We start from the raw sequence: 19,402 nt of genomic DNA on the forward strand, positions 1-19,402 counted from the left end.
CTTAACATGACTTATTTGTGTTGCGTGTAGAATTATTAGATGTTATCTTCCTTGTTTAACCGGTTTGCTCCAGTATAATTTACATTTCAGGAGAAGTGAATGCATTTTCCATAGAACAGAAGGTAAGAGATGTGGAAACCCTCATAAAAGTAAACAGGTTTACATTGGAAGATGTCGCTGCCAGAACAATTTGCAAACAATCTGGAAAAACCGCAAAGAAAAACTCCTGGATTTGGCACTTTCCCATTTACCGTGATATTATTCGGATTGGAATACTTAATGGATAAGGGATTTTCGTGCCCATGTACCCCGAGTCTTAACGTGACACTGATCAGTTTCGTCTTTCTTGGACCTTCTCTTCTGGCTCTGACTGTCATGATGTTCATTCGAAGGCCTTGCAGACGTAATTCGAAGAATTTTGCAGAGTTTTTTTTATTTTGTCTGATTCCACCTTCATTGTGGATGTTTCTGTTGTTGTTTGACGGTGAATATGTCGCTTGTGGCTTGGTACACTGGGAAGGAGATTACGTGCTGGATGAAGAACTCCAGATTAAATGGTGTAAACCCAATGGAGTGAACGCAACAGACCTGCTAGAACTGACCGAAAAAATCATTTTCTACTCAAGGGTGAGTGTACTATGCAGTTTTTAATCGTTTTATTAAACTAAGCATTTAATATAAATATTTGTAAACACACCATTAAAACACGATGATGTTGCACATACAAAAGAATGTTAATGTAACTTTTGTACTGCCCTGCAGAGTTTAGCTCCAATCCTGATCAAACTCACCTACCTGTAACTCTGTAGAACTGAAATAGCTTGTTCAGGTGTGTTTGATCAAGGTTAGAGCTAACCTCTGCAGAACAGTGGCCCTACAGGACCGGATTTGAGGAACCCAGTTCAATGTTAATGTAATAGAAGACCATTGTAAAACTTGAATTACATTTCCTAAAAATTGCTAATATTATAATAGCTAAAGATTAAATTATCTATATAACAGGTTGAATGTAAGTTGCATATGGTTTAAATCCATTAATTGCAAAAACCAATAACAAAAAAACTAAATGGAAAAGAAGGCATGTTTGATGAATATCAGTACTGTTATTCCATCTTATCACTGTATGGTTGTTTGTTTGTTTGTTTGTTTTTTAGCTCTCAGCTTTAGCTCTACTGGCAGTCCTCTCCGTTTCCGTCATGGCTGCCATCATTTATAATGACTGTAAGAGCAAAACTTTGGAGCAACTGAATAAACATGATGAACCAACACGACAAACATCTCTCAGCAACTCGGAAGAGGAAGTACAGCACCCGTCTGCCTAAATACAACATGTTAAACAGCTGTTTAATGTTATAAATATTCATAAATAGATATAGATTTAAACTTTCGCCAAGGTACAACGTTCATTTCTGTTTAGATGCATGTTGTCTTGTTTCTTTGTAATAACATGATATGTGGTTTACTGCACTGTACAGAGCAAGCTTTTCTCATGCGAGCCTATAGGGCTACACACGCAATGCAAGATACTAATACAAATACATTACGGATGTTATTAAGTTTCTATGCTCTTGATAGTTTCTATGTTCTTGAAAGAATTAAATAGAAATGCTGAAGTTCAAATTGAGTTGTCTAACTTTTGTTTCGATTAACCATTACTCTTTTGTTGGATATACAGTTTCATACTTTTTGCATAGAGTGGATATGTCAACGCATTCCTGTTAAAACAGCTGCTTTTGAGATGTAAAAAAATTAAACAAAGATAATTATATCAGAACATTTGCAGGTTTAATGTCGAAATTAGAACCTATGTAATGCCAGTGAAAACCACAGTGACACATTACAAAGAAAAAAATCTTGGAAGGAAGATCTAACTGCATAAATGTGCACACCCATCCATCCATCTTCTTCCGCTTATCTGGGGCCGGGTCGCGGGGGCAGCAGTCTAAGCAGAGATGCCCAAACTTCCCTCTCCCTAGATACTTCCTCTAGGTCCTCCGGGGGGACACCGAGGTGTTCCCTGGCCAGCCGAGAGACATAGTCCCTCCAGCGTGTCCTAGGTCTTCCCAGGGGTCTCCTCCATGTGGGACATGCCCGGAACACCTTCCCGGGAAGCCGTCCAGGAGGCATCCGGAACAGATGCCCGAGCCACCTCAGCTGACCCCTCTCGATGTGGAGGAGCAGCGGCTCTACTCTGAGCTCCTCCCGAGTGACCGAGGTCCTCACCCTATTTCTGAGGGATCGCCCAGCCACCCTGCGGAGAAAGCCCATTTTTGCCGCCTGTATCTGGGATATTGTCCTTTCGGTCATGACCCACAGGAACGTAGATTGACCGGTAAATCGAGAGCTTCGCCTTGCGGCTCAGCTCTTTCCTTCACCATGACAGACTGGTACATCGACCGCATTACTGCAGAAGCTGCACCGATCCATTTGTTACTCTACCTTTCCATCCTTCCCTCACTCATGAACAAGACCCCAAGATACTTGAACAGTTTTTTCTGATTTAAACTGTGTTGTGAAGCACTTTGTGGCCCTTGTCTGTGAAAGGTGCTATATAAATAAAGATTACTTACTTACTTACTTACTAACTCCTCCACTCGAGACAGTAACTCTCCACCAACCTGAAGTGGGCAAGCCACCCTTTTCTGACTGAGAACCATGGCCTCTGAATTGGAAGCGCTGATTCTCATCCCAGCTGCTTCACACTCGGCTGCAAACCATCCCAGTGCATGCTGAAGGTCCTGGTCTGATGGGGCCAGCACGACAACATCATCCGCAAAAAGCAGAGACGAAATCGTGTGGTCCCCAAACCTGACACCCTTCGACCCCTGGCTGCACCAAGAAATTCTGTCCATAAAAATTATGAACAGAACCAGCGATAAAGGGCAGCTCTGCCGGAGTCCAACATGCACTGGGAACAAGTCTGACTTACTGATGGCAATTCGAACCAAGCTCCTGCTCCGGTCGTACAGGGACCGGACAGCCCTTAGTAAAGGGCCCCGGACCCCATACTCCCGGAGCACCCTCCACAGGACGCCGCGAGGGACACAGTCGAATGCCTTCTCCAAATCCACAAAGCACAAGCACAAACTCCCATGAACCCTCCAGCACCCTGTAGAGAGTATAGAGCTGGTCCAGTGTTCCACAACCGGGACGAAAACCACACTGTTCCTCCTGAATCCGAGGTTCTACTATCGGCCGTATTCTCCTCTCCAGTACCCTGGCATAGACTTTCCCGGGGAGGCTGAGAAGTGTGATCCCCCTGTAGTTGGAACACACCCTCCGGTCCCCCTTCTTAAAAAGAATGTGCACACCCCTGAACTAATATTTATTTGAAGCACCCTTTGATTTTGTTACAGCACTCAGTCTGTTTGGATACGAGTCCATCAGTTTGGCACATCTTGACTTGGGAATATTTTCCCACTCAACACTCAGGGAAGGTTTAACAAAACAAAACTGTATTGTGAAACCTTTCAGAAATCAGAATAGTGAATTTAATCATAAAATAAATGGTTAACTGAACAAAACACTACTGTGAAAGATTTCACAAATCAGAATAGTTAAGTTAAGGACACAAGGAAGAAGTTTAGACTGTCACATTTCTTCTCTCTGTCTGTGTTGAACGATGGTTATCATTCTATAACAGGATGTGTGTTTGTTCTGCACCTTAGGTACAGTGCCAGCTTGTCTCATCTGCAAGCTTTTCTGAAGTGCTGTAGTCTATTTCAACTTGATGAAGGTTAGAGATGCAGCCGTCATTGATTTTTATTTATCCCTTTATCCCCATAACTCCTTCTTTTGTTTGCATATTGCTTAATAAATCTCTAAAAAAATGTTTTTCTAACACGTGAATTTCCATCAAATTATTGTGCATGTGGTGATATTTTTGCAAAATATGATGTTGCTTTTTTCACATTTTGCGTCAGTTTCAAACTGAAAAGTCTAAAACGTGCATTCACATAAAACAGATAAATGTGACCGTGCCAACATTTTATTGCTTTTGTTCACGTAGTGCAGTGAATCGAAAGTGTCCTGTGAAGCAAAAGAGAGATACAACTTTTTTTAAAGAACCATTCCATTTGATATCTTCAAGGTTTTGAGCTCTTTTGTGGAGTGTTGTGACTCGTGTTTCACGGGACTTGTACATGATACTGTACCATGTTAGCTTGAACAAATTGCTCTTTTCAAATGGATATTTAGTTGACGGCAGAAGATGCACATCTGAAGTTGAATGCACAGTTCTTGCACAGCACCGGATGAACCAATGAGCATGTCCAAATGTGTCCAGCCAATAAGCATGACCAGAAATTAACAAATCAAACCTACAGTACAGGCAGATGTGAAAGTCAGCTTCTCCCTCATGTCCGACTCAAAAAGAACCAAATGAGACGATTCTGACAGTCAAAGTTTTCAGATGATAACCTCATTCGGTTCTTTTTTATTTGTTCTTTACAAACTGGTTCTTTGGTTCAATAACTCGTCTAGAAATTCTTATTGGCTCATTCGGTTCTGCACAAGGAGTGTGTGTGCTACTTCAAATGTGTGTCTTGTGTCATCAACTGAGACTGCATTTAACATTTATTTTAACAAGACAACAGAAATAAATCCAGGTAATGAACAATGTAATTCAGACATGAGATAACAAGAAACTCCATGTAAGGACAACACCAGACAAGGAACATGAGAAACACTGGGGTTTAAAAACACAAGGGGTAATTGGCAAATAAAACACACTTGAGAACAATTACAGAACTAATCAACAAGAAAAACTACAAAGGACTACAAAACATGGCACAGAACAGGAAATAAGTCCACACAAGTCCAGGGGAACACAAGACAGGAATGTGACGTCAGCTTCATATTTCTCTCTGTATTCTCTGCAGTGTCTCATTTGCTATTTTCTTAATGACAATGACTAGAGTGGGACCCATTTTCAGCCTGGGATTTTAATGCCCAAGACGACCCCCCACTTGGGGCCGATGGACAGAGGTGGAGATTGCAGCAAAGTCAGAGGGACAAAAGCCTGGGCCAATATTGCAGGCCCGGAAGTCCAAGGCGATGCCAAAGACGTGGACCTTGCAGAGTGGAGTGACACTGTAGGTGTTTTTTTATACAAAAAAAAAATTATAAATGAAGCCCAAGGACACCGCCTGACCTACAAAACTAGAAAAGCCAGAGACAGTTAAATAAAATCTAAGTGTGTTATGTGAACAAGTGCTGATATTATGCAATAACAGGATGTGGGGTAAATTGCATTGTGGGTACAGTGCAAACTTTTCTCATGAATGCCCAGTGTTACACACTTGCAGCAAGACGCTAATGTTAAGATTTGATCACGGATGTGCCCAGACATCTCTATGAAGTGCATCTCTCACCTTTATGAGTGAATATGAATGTGTGATTTTGTGGTATTATTTTAAGTAGCGTACAGTGTTCCTGTCCATGTAATTTGCTAATTTGACTGGACTAATTAAATGAGTCATTTGTTACAGTGAGACGCATCCATAAACTTTAAAATACTCAATTGTACAGTATAGCCACACAATTGATGATCCCAATCTTTTCTGTGTAACATTACATCTAATTTTACAGCTTTGCTGCCATGACAATGTCATAAACACTAAAATTACAGTAACATTATTTAAAGCTTTATGGCCTGAATAATACAGGAGTTTTTAACATGCTTCACATTTCTGTTTTTAAATCCTCCAGAAATTGGTCTCATTTACCCATTTTGAGTAACTCACTGTAGCCTCCATGTTTGTCATTTTTAAAGAAAAAGAGGAAAAGTTGAAATTAATTACACATATACTGTTGAGTGAGTTTAACTTTTCTGAACCTGTAATATTCCTTTAAAACTTAATATTTTGTTGTATTTTCTTACATTTATGGCTATATTTATAACTATTTGCATATAATTGCATGTTGTGTTCACTGAAAAGTATCAATACTCAAAACCCTGATCAGCAATGCAGGTCGATGATGAAACGTAGCCAAGAGTTTGATTTTGGGTGGTGATTCTATTTCCTCTCTCTGTCCCTAAGAATTTTCCTCTTCACTGTCTTTATTCTTTCAAAGTAGCAAAAGCACATTTTAATGACATGTATGTGTTTGTATTTTATTTCGGACTGGAAGAGAGAAAGCACACCAGTGTTTTTTATTTATTTATTTATTTATTTATTTATTTATCACATTTCTTGTGTTTTTTTTCTGAGAACACAGAAAGACACTTTCTTTCCTGTTTAAAGTTGCTACATTGCCACCTTCAAATGTTAATGCAAAAGCAGAACGATGCTCTAACACCTCCTCGAAACAGACAAGACAAGCCGAAACAGTAAGTAAATCATAAATAAACAAACTCAATCTAACTAAGCTAATAACACAAATAGTTGTACTTTTTAATATTTTATTTTTAAAGCCATAGAGTAATCATTCACAGTGCAGTCTGAAAAATGCAGAAATAGGCCTATACAAACTTTTTCTTGCAAATTTAGGTCAGAGAAAAGTTAATTTCTTTATTACAGAAACTATTTTGTACAAGTTTTTTAAAAAACATTGTAACTGGTAATTTTTTAAGCATATATGTGACCCTGGATCACAAAATCAGTCACAAAGGTCATTTTTTTGAAACTGAGATTTATATATCACCTGAAAGCCGATTAAATAAGCTTTCATTGATGCATGGTTTGTTGTCCATTTATGTTTGTGATTTTGCTGCATCCACTCACAAAAATATATATTTTTAGATTTACGGTAGGACATTTACTAAATATCTTCATGGAACATGATTGTAACGAAGTTCAGATGTTACGGGAAGAAGGAGGCGGGAACCGGCGAACATTTAAAGATTTTAATAAATAAATAAACAAATACAAAAATGAAAGTAAAAGCCAGCAGCCCCTCACGGACGACTGCTGGCAACACAAACAGAAACAACACATGAACTAAAAATCAGGCCTGTCCTCTCTCGCTCTTCACTGTCGTCGCTCCTCCTTTATGCCTCCGCTCCTCCGTGAGATATGCGAGACCGGTGCGTCTCACAGGTGTGGCTCATCATAATTACGCCACCGGTCTCGCGCCGTCCTCCCACGGCCCTCGACCTCGTCCTGCTCGCCACATACCCCCATCGCCCCTCGCAGGCCGGGGGGTACTCCCGAGGCTGCGCCTACTCCCCCCCCCCCCCCTCCCCGGGGGGACCAATCATGGCGGCTGCGGTACCTGGGGGTATGGACAGACGAGGCGAGAGGAAAGGAGACGGAAGCATGAGGAGCGACAGAGAGGAGAGAGGGGAGAGAGGAAAAAAAAAAAAAAAAAAATTCTTGATCCGGTTCCCGGACACACTGCCGCTCGGTCCTCAAACAGCTGAGAGTCACTCGCGGTGCCATGCGATGGTACTGGACATTCGTTGGGGGACGGCTCGACGCCCTTCCGCCTCCTGGCGGCCGGCGGTGACTCCTCTCGAGGGCAGCCGGCAGCGAGTTTCCCGTTCCCTGCTCCGCCCCCATCATGGCCGACGGCAACAGGCTCCGGCCCACGGCGAACGGGAGCGACTCCTCCGCTCCCTCTTGACGGCAGCCACCCCTCCTCGATCCAGGAGCACGGTGTCGAGCTCTCCGTCCCACCAGATCTTCCATCGCTCCAGCACCATCGCCTCGGGCAGCAATCGGCGGCCGACGCTCCCTCGTGCTGCCCGACCTCCTCAGCACCGCGATTCCTCCCAGCAGCGAGGGCTCTCCGACAGCGTGTCCCTCCCTCTTCCCGGGTTTCGGCACCAGTGTAACGAAGTTCAGATGTTACGGGAAGAAGGAGGCGGGAACCGGCGAACATTTAAAGATTTTAATAAATAAATAAACAAATACAAAAATGAAAGTAAAAGCCAGCAGCCCCTCACGGACGACTGCTGGCAACACAAACAGAAACAACACATGAACTAAAAATCAGGCCTGTCCTCTCTCGCTCTTCACTGTCGTCGCTCCTCCTTTATGCCTCCGCTCCTCCGTGAGATATGCGAGACCGGTGCGTCTCACAGGTGTGGCTCATCATAATTACGCCACCGGTCTCGCGCCGTCCTCCCACGGCCCTCGACCTCGTCCTGCTCGCCACAATGATCTATACTTAATATCCTAATGATTTTTTTTCTTTTTTTGCATAAAATAAAATTTGATCATTTTGACCCATATAATGTATTTTTGGCTATTGCCACAAATATAGCTGTGCGACATGTGACTGGTTTTGAGTTCCAAGGTCACGTATTTGTACCCAGAACTATATGTTCCCTGTCATGTAGAGTATTGGGATCTCGTCTGAGAGCCTAATCACCTTCAAGTGTAAACTAAACGATCCTATGGACATTGATGTGCGAGATTTGCATCTATTCCCTGCTAGTTGTGCCGAGGCCATTTTGCCTGTGCGCTTCAGCACTGTGAGATAACTAATTTCCCTGAAAGGGCAAGCACAGACAGTGTGTCTTTTTAATGCTATCATTCCACCTATGCATTTCTGGATGCGATTGTTGCCTATCCTCGTTTGACGGCCACAATCACAGTCTCACATGTTTGGGCATAAGCGTGCTGAGACTGTGTTCGTGGGTGGCTCATGTTCTCACATGAGTGCATGACCACGTCAGCACTGTGTGCCGTCGGGCTGCCGGCTGACAGTGCGGGTTGTGGCGGCAATCCAGTGTGTCATTCGGCACTCTAGATGTGCTGGTCGAGACTCGAGTTCATTGTACCCAAGAAAGGCAGTGGGTTATGGCCAATCTTGAACCTGGAAATTTGAATCGAGCCCTTCACAAGCTCCCATTCCAGCAGAGGTGGACAAAATACACAACTTCCTTACTTGAGTGAAAGGACAGATACTACTGGTCAAATATTACTCCGTTACAAGTAAAAGTTGTAAAGAATGATTTTTACTTAAGTAAAAGTACAGAAGCACTTGTTTTTAAAAGTACTTAAGTATCAAAAGTAAATGTCAATGCTTTGTTTTACTATTGTTGCATTGTTGTGTGTAATACTTAAAGTACCTTATGCCTCTGAATCTATGCCTGCCTACCTACCCTCATATCAATATCATATTTATTTCTAGAACACAGTTCCAGTAGTGGGATTGAATGTGAGATTGAATAAGTGCACTCAATATCGTCTACAATGGTTTCGGACAACCAAATGGCTGTTCCCTCAAATAGTGCCCTATTTAAAGTTTTTTGGCTTTTAGTATGAATATGTTAGCCTTACTGTTAATAAGGCTTCTAAAATTCGCATTTAGAAGACCAAACCCAACGTTGAAAATGAAAATCAGGTTGATGTCAGAATCTAACGCTAGATCGACAATAATCTCCAACGTAGGACAGACGTTGTATTGTGGTTGTATTGTAGTACCAACATCAGTCGGTTTCTGACATCAATCCGACTTTCATTTCCAACCAAAATGCAACCCCTGCAACCAAAATCATCCCCTGACTGACGTTACTACTTTCTACACAAGGACCTTGACAGAAGAGTAAAAAGTATGATATTTGTCTTTAAAATGTAGTGAAGTTAAAGTAAAAAGTTTCCAGAAAAAATAATACTCAAATAAAGTACAGATACTCAAAAAGTGTACTTAAGTACAGTACTAAAGTAAATGTACTTTGTTACTCTCCACCTCTGCATTCCAGACGCTAAAAACATATTTTCGAATTCATCCGTCACAGAGATTGGTCTGCAGCGATCAACCTGACCTGTACTTTCATGTCTTGTCTTGATTTCTTTCATGGCACCTTTGCATAACATTCACATTCCGGGCCTGTTCCGTCGTGCAGCCGACGAGCTCTCACTACAGCCTGTGCTTCCAGGAGAGTGGAGACCCCCAGGTCCAGCTGATCTAGACAGGAGACCTGTTTGCCTCTCTGTGGTATGCTAACTTTTACAATGCTTTATCCTACAGTATAAACTTGTGTGGTTCGTTAGGTGGGTGAGTTTCTCTGCTGTGAAGAGGTTCCTGCTGGTCGTGAATAAAAACAAAGCAAAGGAAACACTGGAATCTGTTTGTGTTACTGATTTGCAGCAAGGTAGGGCACTAAAGATTCTTGGTTCTAGTACTGTCCATAGGGGACTGGATGCCGTCTAAATGTGGGTGAATCCCACAAATCAAGCTATGAATTTTAACTAAGTGGGGTTCTAATGGATGTACTATTAGTCATATTTGTAGAGACACTGAAACATATATTGACGTAGGACAGCATATAAAAACTAGTCAATTAACATATGAAAAACAACATGAAAAATCCTCTTGAACCTATGAATATGTTTAATTTATGAAAAATGATTTATAATATATATGACATAATATGTGTGTGTGCAACAAGCAAGATGTGAATTTGTAAATCCGGTGACAGGCGTGCATTACTGTAAAAAAACGGTCAAATGACTGGCAGCTACGGCTGCCAAACAAAAACCGTAAATTAAAGTAAAATATCTTAATTCCAATAAAGTGCAAAAACTATAATTTTACAGAATTTTTCATTAAAAGTTTTAGAAAAAAACCACTGTTATTTTACAGGTTTTTCCTTGTTTGAATTAAGATATTTTAAGAGACATCACCCAGAGAGGAGAACAGGATTTTCCTAAGTTCTCAATCTTTCTCATTAAACCAATGACTGCAATGAAATTAAGACCATTTTACCAATCGCACTGAGACACTTAAAATGATACCAAACATGAAAAGGAAAAACAATAGATTCACAAGATACACCATATGTGATATATAGACTTTCTTAATGAACTTTCAGTGACTTAAGGAGGGAGAGGGGGGATGAGTTGAAGTCAAACAAGGAGACGAAGAGATAAGTTTGGACATGACAATCCTGTCCTGTGCTCTGTTTTTGCTATCTTCTGTAGGTGCGTTTTATGGCTTTATTGCAGGGTGAGTGTTTGTTTTAGCAGGAAAATCAGTTCCTTACAAGTTCCCTTTCGAAAGGGAAACAGCATTTTTCATGGACAAGGAAAAGGTAGCCTACTCCTCTCAGAAAATGCAGAAATTAAGATACTTTTAGATGTTTAATTGCTATTTTTGTGAAGACCTCAAATTCGACCAAAATTAGCTATCAGGCCGACTCATTTAGCCAGGCCACATATTACACTCACCTAAAGGATTATTAGGAACACCTGTTCAATTTCTCATTAATGCAATTATCTAATCAACCAATCACATGGCAGTTGCTTCAATGCATTTAGGGGTGTGGTCCTGGTCAAGACAATCTCCTGAACTCCAAACTGAATGTCAGAATGGGAAAGAAAGGTGATTTAAGCAATTTTGAGCGTGGCATGGTTGTTGGTGCCAGACGGGCCGGTCTGAGTATTTCACAATCTGCTCAGTTACTGGGATTTTCACGCACAACCATTTCTAGGGTTTACAAAGAATGGTGTGAAAAGGGAAAAACATCCAGTATGCGGCAGTCCTGTGGGCGAAAATGCCTTGTTGATGCTAGAGGTCAGAGGAGAATGGGCCGACTGATTCAAGCTGATAGAAGAGCAACTTTGACTGAAATAACCACTCGTTACAACCGAGGTATGCAGCAAAGCATTTGTGAAGCCACAACACGCACAACCTTGAGGCGGATGGGCTACAACAGCAGAAGACCCCACCGGGTACCACTCATCTCCACTACAAATAGGAAAAAGAGGCTACAATTTGCACAAGCTCACCAAAATTGGACAGCTGAAGACTGGAAAAATGTTGCCTGGTCTGATGAGTCTCGATTTCTGTTGAGACATTCAGATGGTAGAGTCAGAATTTGGCGTAAACAGAATGAGAACATGGATCCATCATGCCTTGTTACCACTGTGCAGGCTGGTGGTGGTGGTGTAATGGTGTGGGGGATGTTTTCTTGGCACACTTTAGGCCCCTTAGTGCCAATTGAGCATCGTTTAAATGCCACGGCCTACCTGAGCATTGTTTCTGACCATGTCCATCCCTTTATGACCACCATGTACCCATCCTCTGATGGTTACTTCCAGCAGGATAATGCACCATGTCACAAAGCTCGAATCATTTCAAATTGGTTTCTTGAACATGACAATGAGTTCACTGTACTAAAATGGCCCCCACAGTCACCAGATCTCAACCCAATAGAGCATCTTTGGGATGTGGTGGAATGGGAGCTTCGTGCCCTGGATGTGCATCCCACAAATCTCCATCAACTGCAAGATGCTATCCTATCAATATGGGCCAACATTTCTAAAGAATGCTTTCAGCACCTTGTTGAATCAATGCCACTTAGAATTAAGGCAGTTCTGAAGGCGAAAGGGGGTCAAACACAGTATTAGTATGGTGTTCCTAATAATCCTTTAGGTGAGTGTATATTATATTATATTATATTATATTATATTATATTATATTATATTATATTATATTATATTATATTATATAAATAAAATATGATCATGTAAAAATAAAATGCCGCTTTTGCATAGTATGTGCTTGCTGTTTAATAATCATTTGAATTAGCTAAGATGAAAATATTTATCTTGAACTCTGTCAATTAAACCTCGATTAAACAATTTAATAATCAATCAAAAGGTAATTTATACATGTATGATATTATGCTGTAGACACATTGGATGGATGGAAGATTCTGAATGGAGATTCTATAGCCATTGAGTGCAGTTGAGAGTTCATCGGTTGTACACTTGTTATTGTGGTGCATTATGGGATTATGGGAGTGCACTCAATATCTTCTACAAATGACTGTCCCCTCAAATAGTACCCTATTTAAGGGTATAGGGGATGATTTTGGACACAGCCTATGTTCTGTCTTCTGATCGAGAGAGATTGAAACTGAAATAAACCGCAGATTTTCTCCCGTTTCTCTTTCGCAGACACACTGGGTCATCGACCAGTTTCAAATCACAAAAAGTGTCAAAAGCATCACGGGAGATGTGTTAAATTAACTCATGTCTCAAAGCACGTAACATTACAATAATAATGAATGTAAACTACTTAAAGGGTACTGACCTGTACCACCTGACTGCTGCATATTAATTTCAACACTGATAGTGCTGCCAGAGAAACGCATAAATCTGAATCTGAGGATGTGAACAGCTCCATAGAATGTCACAGGTTGCCATCTCATAATTAATGGTTACAACACAGCGTGAAGACCACATGAAGCTTGTTGTTTTAGTTCAGGAGGAACTGTAAAAACTGTTTGTGGTAATCGGTGACTGTACAACTCTGCATAGTTCAATTCAATTCAAATTTATTTGTATAGCGCTTTTCACAATACATATTGTTTCAAAGCAGCTTTACAGAAAGTGCATTTCAGAAACGTACATAGAAAAATAAAGTTAGTTAATCATGTATTAATTTAGGGCATAACATATCGCCAGCGTTGAGTCGTCTCTTCACAGGCGTCGAGTCGTCTCTTCACAGGCGTCGAGTCGTCTCTTCACATGGCGTCGAGTCGTCTCTTCACATGCCGTCGAGTCGTCTCTTCATGGGTGTTGGGGCATCTGAAGTTTCCGTGAGAGGCTGGATACAAACTGGAGCTGACGAACTCTATTTACCTCGGGACTAGCGTCCGAAGATAACAACAGAAAAGCAGATGGGAAATAATTAGCATAGCTGCTGTTCATAATATTAATGCATTCGATCTGATTCAACTGTAGTATAAAAGGTAAGTATTATGTGAATGCTTGGCTAAAGAGATGCGTCTTTAATCTAGTTTTATACTGGGACAGCGAGTCTGAGCCTCGAACAATATCAGGAAGACTATTCCAGAGTTTAGGAGCTAAATGTGAAAACGCCCTCTTTCCTCCATAGCAATTGTACAACTCTACATCATGGTTGGGTGAACTCAAAAACAAAGAAGAGCTGGATCCAAATGCAGTGAGTTTATTGATAAAATAAACATAACAACAAATCCAACACAGAAATCAGAGAACCAGGGAACAGAATAGTTGCACAAAAACATAACATACATGAAGGCCAAGACTCGACCAGGAACACAAGAAACACTGGGGTTTAAATACACAAGGGCTGAATCCGAACTCGCCCCCGATACCCTCAAATTGGGCGTTATTTGAGGGGACAGCCATTTGTGCTGTCTGAAACCATACTGGACATTATTGAGTGCACTCATTCAAACACACAAGTGTACAACCGATGTACCCTCAACGGCTGTCCGAATTCACTCACTCTTTTTTATTCACTCCTTTAAGTGAACAGTATTAGTGGACGAACGTAGGGAATAGTGAATGAGGATTTAGGAGGCGATTTCCTATTCATCCAAGGGGTAACAAGCCTAACAAGATAACAAGGGTGAGCGGTTAATCGACATGGAAACAGAGAAGGGTAACTATTATTATTTTGACAATGGTGTCGTCTGTACTCTGATCTCAAAGGAAAAACTTCTCCTTAAGCATAGCGTTGTTGTGTAAACGTACTCTAAGGCAGTTGCTAGATTATCAGCAGGAGCAGTTCAGACTAATATCACATAATTAACGTATCTGCAATGACTGGTTGATATACCAAGGAAGGTTAGCCTTCCTTTTTTCTCAAAACTAACCACTGAAAGTACTATGTAATACTAAACACTAAGTAAGTACTCAATGGTGATTGGCATTTTTTTATTTTTTATTAATGGAGGCAAAAGTCTCCAGCTATAGATTTGCCCCCTCCCCTTCTCTATTCCCTAAAACTCACCAGTTTTCCCTATGGCAGATTTGGCATGTTCGGGGAAGAGCAGCGGTGGTTTAGATTCAGTAGTATTTTATGGTGTTACAATGGTGAAATTACAGACAAGAAATTAAAATTCTGAGGCATGAAATGAAACAATAACTGGGAATTGTATTAACATTAACATCGTCCTTCTCCCATTTTCCACCTAAAAATTGTGTATGTAGGCTGTGCCTTCCTTGTCTCAAATCATGAGCTGCCACTGACGTTTAATGACTAGAGACTTGACTCTGACTTATGACAAAATATTCAACACTTGACTCGTACTCCAGTATCACAAACTTCAGACTTAACTTGGACTCCAGCTTATGACTTGACTCAGACTTCAACTGAACTCGTCCCCTCTCAAGTTTTCTGATATTTGAAGATTCATTACAGCGATCTGACCAATAATTTATTAACTCTTTCTCTTTTTTTGTGAATCTTGTAGACCAGACCAAAGACATTCCAAACCGGAGAAACCAAAAAGGTCTTCACTTCCCGTGCTGTCTACAGACCTCAGAAGATGTCTTCTGTCCAGTTTTTAAGACTGTTTGCGGCCCCGCTGTCTAAAATGAGTATTATGACCTCAGTTTCAATGATCTTTTTGTTAGTTGGTTTGCAGGCAATTATGGATGTCAAATTTTCATGCCCCTGCAGAGTTGAGAGGAACCATGCTTTAATAAGCTGCATCTTGTTTGCTCCTGCTATCTTTGCTTTGGTAATAATGCTCCTATTGTGGAGACTTAAATATAAAAGTAGATTTTGTTCTTCTCAAGAACAAAACAACAGTGGAACATCTCAAGGAAAAGACAACAGTGGAACATCTCAAGGAAAAGACAGCAGTGGAACATCTCAAGGAAAAGACAGCAGTGGAACATCTCAAGGAAAAGACAGCAGTGGAACATCTCAGTGTGAAAAAAAGTGTGGAAGGCTGAAAGAGTTTGTGGAAAATTTAAGAAAAGCTTTTGTAGTTTGTATTCCATGTCTTGTGTGGATCTGTATATTTTTCATTGATGGTGATTATCTTGCATGTGGATTCACAAACTGGAATGGACACTATGCCTGTGATAACGAACTGCATCCAAGATGTGTGAATTGGTGCAAACCCACCAAATTAAGCCCAGGAAAAAATGAGACTGAATGTTACGAAAGAACACTGGAGTTGATTTGGATATCAAAGGTAAGTGTCATTACGTCATTGCGTCAGTAATTTAAGCGTTAAATTATATTTAAAAATAGAAATGCATGTACATTTTCTTCAGACAGCAGTAATTCATAAAATGCTGATCAAATGATAGAAGAGTGTTATAACTGGCATTTGTCCAGACACTGAGTTTATGTCTGTATCCCAGTGGTGCAATAATGCTTTACTGTCATAGAAAACATACACCAGATCACAGTAGTCCTTTGTCCTTTGCAAAAAATAAAATAATAATTACATCAAATCATATTAAAAACCCACAACACACCACCTAAACCAACAGCTACACACACTTCAAGCTTTGTGAATCTAATAGTTACATCTTCAAGTGCTAATATACTCAACATATATACCTGAAATAACTGCATAGAAAGTGTTGTTTATTTTATTTATTGATATTTATTAATATGTATATATCTTTTTTTATATCAAGATTACAGGTTATGGTCTGGCTGTTATCTTCTGCATCATTGCAGTTATTTTTGTCACTTGTTGTGACTGCTGCAGAAGTCAAGAGAGTAAACAGCAAGGTCCAGGTAATGAGGAACAGCCTGAGCAACGCACTGATAACCTTCTGATGAGGGGTTCTGCTACAGCTGAAAAGGGAGAGAAAGGACCAGAGAGTTCTGATACAATGGAAATGAAAAATCTACTATCAGACCACCAACACAAAGACAGCTGTTAAACAAGCTTAAACCCAACAAGCTTAAACAGTGACCAGCAGCTTTGACAAAGACCAGCTATTTACAGATTACATATTTACTCTCTTCCTCAACCAAAGCTTTGCCATCAGGTTACTCTCAAACTTTATAAAACTCTGTAAAATAATTAAAGTTCTTTCATATTTCAGTTGGTTGTTTCCTTTACCTTTGCTTAATGCCTATTTGAATCTTAACTGAGTGTTTAAATGGATAGTTCAGACATTCTGTCATCATTCATTCACCGTCATGTCATTATAAACCTGTGTGACTTTCTTTTTCACTGTGAATAAACCCATGCATTTTTCTAGTTTTGGATTAACTATCCCTTTAAGAATCATATGTGAAGATAGCCATAGTTCTCATTTTTCTTTTCTTTTTTTTTATATTTTGTGTTTTTCGCTGTAACTTCCTAAAGACTGAATTATATTGTACCCTTTTAAACCTTAATTTTGCATTAAACCTTATTTCAACTACATCACATGTTCTCAATTTCTCACATGACAAGAGCTGACAGATATTGTTTTGGTGTTTAGATATTGTTTGAATCATAACTTTTTGTTTTAACAGAGCTCAGACATTGTGTGGGGAAAATTGTAAACATTTGTAAAAGAAAATGCCCTTTACACAACACCATTTTCAACTAAAAACTGAAAACTTTTTATTAGTTTGCAACCCATTCTCACTCCCAAGGCGTCAAAAACTGAAGGATGGTCAAGCGCCTCCGGTGTCACAATGAAGACGCCAAAAGCGCGCCCCTCGGCGTCACTCTATGACGAATTGTGAACTCCATTGCTTCCAATGGGAAACCTGTGGCATCAACAACAGACGCAAATTTTATCAGTAGGTTATTGCGCTGAAGAAGTCTCATTCCAAACACATCACGATATTTAGCATCGGTTCAAAGTGTGCCAGATGTTGGTAAGCAGCCGTAAATACGCTGTCCTAATAATGTTTGTTATATGGCTTCATCGATATTAATCAGATTAGCTCCCTCGATCATGTTCAGTCACTGCATTATATCTACAGTATCATTCTACGGAGGCTTTGCGTTTTATTGCTTTCTTTCAACACCTTACTAAACTGCGGTGATTAAACAATGTCTGTCATGTGACGTGCTATAGACCTTCAATCAGTTAATCATATTCATATCAGGTTCAAAGTAGTACAATTAGTTCCAAATGGTATTTGTAGTAGAAGCACAGTAAAAACAACACTTACCATGCTTTTAACCTCAGTTTAAGCGCTTGACCATGATTCAGTTTTTGATGCCTTGGGAGTGAGAATGGGTTGAAAATGTGCTGAAACATTCAAGGTGATGTAAAAGAAACAAGGTGATCTATAGGTTTATGTCTCTGCCCAATCTAAACTCTATTTTTATTTGTTTTTGCTTGGTTTAGTAAAACAGAATATTATCTTTTTTAGTTTAGCCAAAATCCCACAAGGACATTTAGCTTTGATTTATTTGCCTCAAATTAATGATAACCAAAGTAGCAATTTTAGATTTAATCTCTTGCTTTATATGTACAGTAATTTGGGTTGTATTCGCCAAATGACTTAGTCTAATTTATTTTAATCTGTAAGTTTGTTAATGTGTACAGTGTTTTGGTGCATTCCGTTTAAATTGGGTGTTGTTTTTCAGGGCTGGTGTGTGAAGTCAAGCGACCAACGCAATTTGCCCCCCGCCCGCCCTTTGACTGCACACACTTTACCTATCCAGAACGTTCCAAAGGAGCTCATTCCAGGACAGGTGGACTCCCATTATCCAAAACTACATTAAATGAAGAATTTTTAGGGTGTGTTCACACTGAGCAGGTTTGGTTGGATTAAAACAAACTCCGGTGCGATTGCTCTGTTTGAATGAGTGTGAACGCTGCCATCTGAACCCTGGTGCGCACCAAACAAGCGGGCCAAGAACCCGGAAAAGATGGGTCTCCGTCCACTTCCGAACAAAAACTCTGGTGCGGTTCGACTGAAATATGAACGCAACGCGGACCAAAAACATGACATTATAGCCGCTTTCCGACCGGAGGAACCTTTTCACAGTTCCTAGAACTATTGGCTAAAGTACCCGGATGTCAGCGTGTTTGCACCGCAGGAACTAGGAACGATTTTAGTTCTAGGAACTCCATTTGGAGGAACTAATTTAGGTCCTACTTCAGAGTAGGGTCTAAACCAGCACTATACAGTTGGGATCGCGTTCAACAGAAGTTGTTCTTTATTGAGAACTCCACTGTACGCGGCTGTAGAAACTTCCAACATGGTCTCATCTAACATAACTTTACATGGTGTCTTATAGGCATTTTAGGAGGAGGGACTTTTGAAGGTGGAGACAAATTCAAACAAAGCATGTAAATGAGTATAGGGGAGAGTGGGGTGAGTTGTGCCAGTTTTTACTCAAAGTGACTTTAAAGTGAGGCCATGGCAGTAATGCCTTCAACTTAAGGATGTACATATATTTCAGGATGTGGTGCATCCCTGAGAACAATAATTTTGGATCTGAAATAAATTGTTTCAGAAATATAGCTCTTGGAAAAAAAGTGGTCTCATGGCACAACTTGCCCCTGGTGCGGGGGAAGTTGTGCTTTTGGTGGAATACAATGGGGGTAAATTGTGCCAGTGATTTCTGAAGTAAAACAGAACATTTTAATGTTATGAACCATAATGCTATATGAAAGCAAGATAAATTCAATACAAAATTACTCATTGAAGGTTTATTTAGATATTGTCACCCTGGAATACCATAGCATGCGTTTTTCCTACTATGGTCAATTGCATAGGGATTTTGTATTGAACATAACTCTGGATC

The 19,402-nt window shown here is 40.3% G+C and overlaps 1 protein-coding gene across 1 annotated transcript; it reads left to right on the forward strand.

Annotated features, from left to right (window-relative positions):
* Positions 1–9,747: 9,747 nt before the first annotated feature.
* On the forward strand, positions 9,748–17,070 carry LOC311085878 (uncharacterized protein; the record flags this gene model as incomplete). The annotated part of the gene is made up of 3 exons (XM_084118498.1): positions 9,748–9,888; positions 15,143–15,874; positions 16,329–17,070. The coding sequence occupies 3 exons, from the start codon at positions 9,748–9,750 to the stop codon at positions 16,578–16,580; spliced, it is 1,125 nt and encodes a 374-aa protein (XP_083974624.1). The 3' UTR covers positions 16,581–17,070.
* Between the last annotated feature and the right edge of the window lie 2,332 nt (positions 17,071–19,402).

This window comes from Abramis brama (assembly GCF_963993115.1).
Source record: "Abramis brama genome assembly, chromosome: 6".
Classification (NCBI taxonomy): domain Eukaryota; kingdom Metazoa; phylum Chordata; class Actinopteri; order Cypriniformes; family Leuciscidae; genus Abramis; species Abramis brama.